This window comes from Ipomoea triloba, chromosome 11, assembly GCF_003576645.1.
Source record: "Ipomoea triloba cultivar NCNSP0323 chromosome 11, ASM357664v1".
Classification (NCBI taxonomy): domain Eukaryota; kingdom Viridiplantae; phylum Streptophyta; class Magnoliopsida; order Solanales; family Convolvulaceae; genus Ipomoea; species Ipomoea triloba.
The window spans coordinates 9388031-9388701 of NC_044926.1; the positions used below are offsets into that span (position 1 = coordinate 9388031).

Here is a 671-nt window from a genome sequence, read left to right on the forward strand (position 1 = left end):
AAAAAGGAAAAAAAAAAAAAAAAAAAAAAAAAAAAAAAAAAAGGCTTACGATTCAAGTCTTTGAATTTGGTTAGCGGTGTGACGGTGGTAACGTTTCTTGTTCCGGTTCCGGTCGGAGGGATCATGGTGGTCGCCGCTGCCGCTGCCGGAGGAGCCACCAGCGCCGCCGCCACCGCCGCCGCCGAACTCCATCGATCTTTACCGGACCTCAAAACTCCGCACGAGAAAGACTGCCACTCCAGCCCATCACACGGCCCAAAAACAGTATTAAATTAAAAAAAAAAAAAAAGTTTAGATTTTTCTCAAAAGAACACAGAGAAAAGAAATCAGGGAAGAAGAAAACGATGGGGGGAAGTTGAAGAATTTAAGCATGTGATGGTCGTGAGGGGGGCATTGTTTATAAAAAGCAGTGGTTTTATATATTGAGAGTAACAGACGGAAAATTAGACAGAGATGTATATATATATTTATATACACAGTATTGTGATATGGAGAGAGCATGAAATTAGAGAGAGAAGAATGGAGGATTTTTTGGTGTCAAGACAAGAAAATAAATAAAACTAAAAACAAATGGAGAAAGGGCAGAAATTACTCTTGGCGAGGAAGGTGGGGTAATTAAGAGAAGAATAATAATGGTGGTAGTAGTATAGCTGGGGTGGGGGGTGGGGGGG

At 41.4% G+C, this 671-nt stretch overlaps 1 protein-coding gene across 1 annotated transcript in view; it reads right to left on the reverse strand.

Moving 5' to 3' along the window:
* LOC115996300 (homeobox-leucine zipper protein HDG11-like) overlaps window positions 1-517 on the reverse strand; it is a 5097-nt gene extending 4580 nt beyond the window's left edge. Inside the window, exon 1 of the mRNA XM_031235497.1 lies at window positions 50-517. Within this exon, the coding sequence (XP_031091357.1) occupies window positions 50-192 (143 nt within the window). The 5' untranslated portion in view covers window positions 193-517. The remainder of the gene's footprint in view (window positions 1-49) is intronic.
* Between the last annotated feature and the right edge of the window lie 154 nt (window positions 518-671).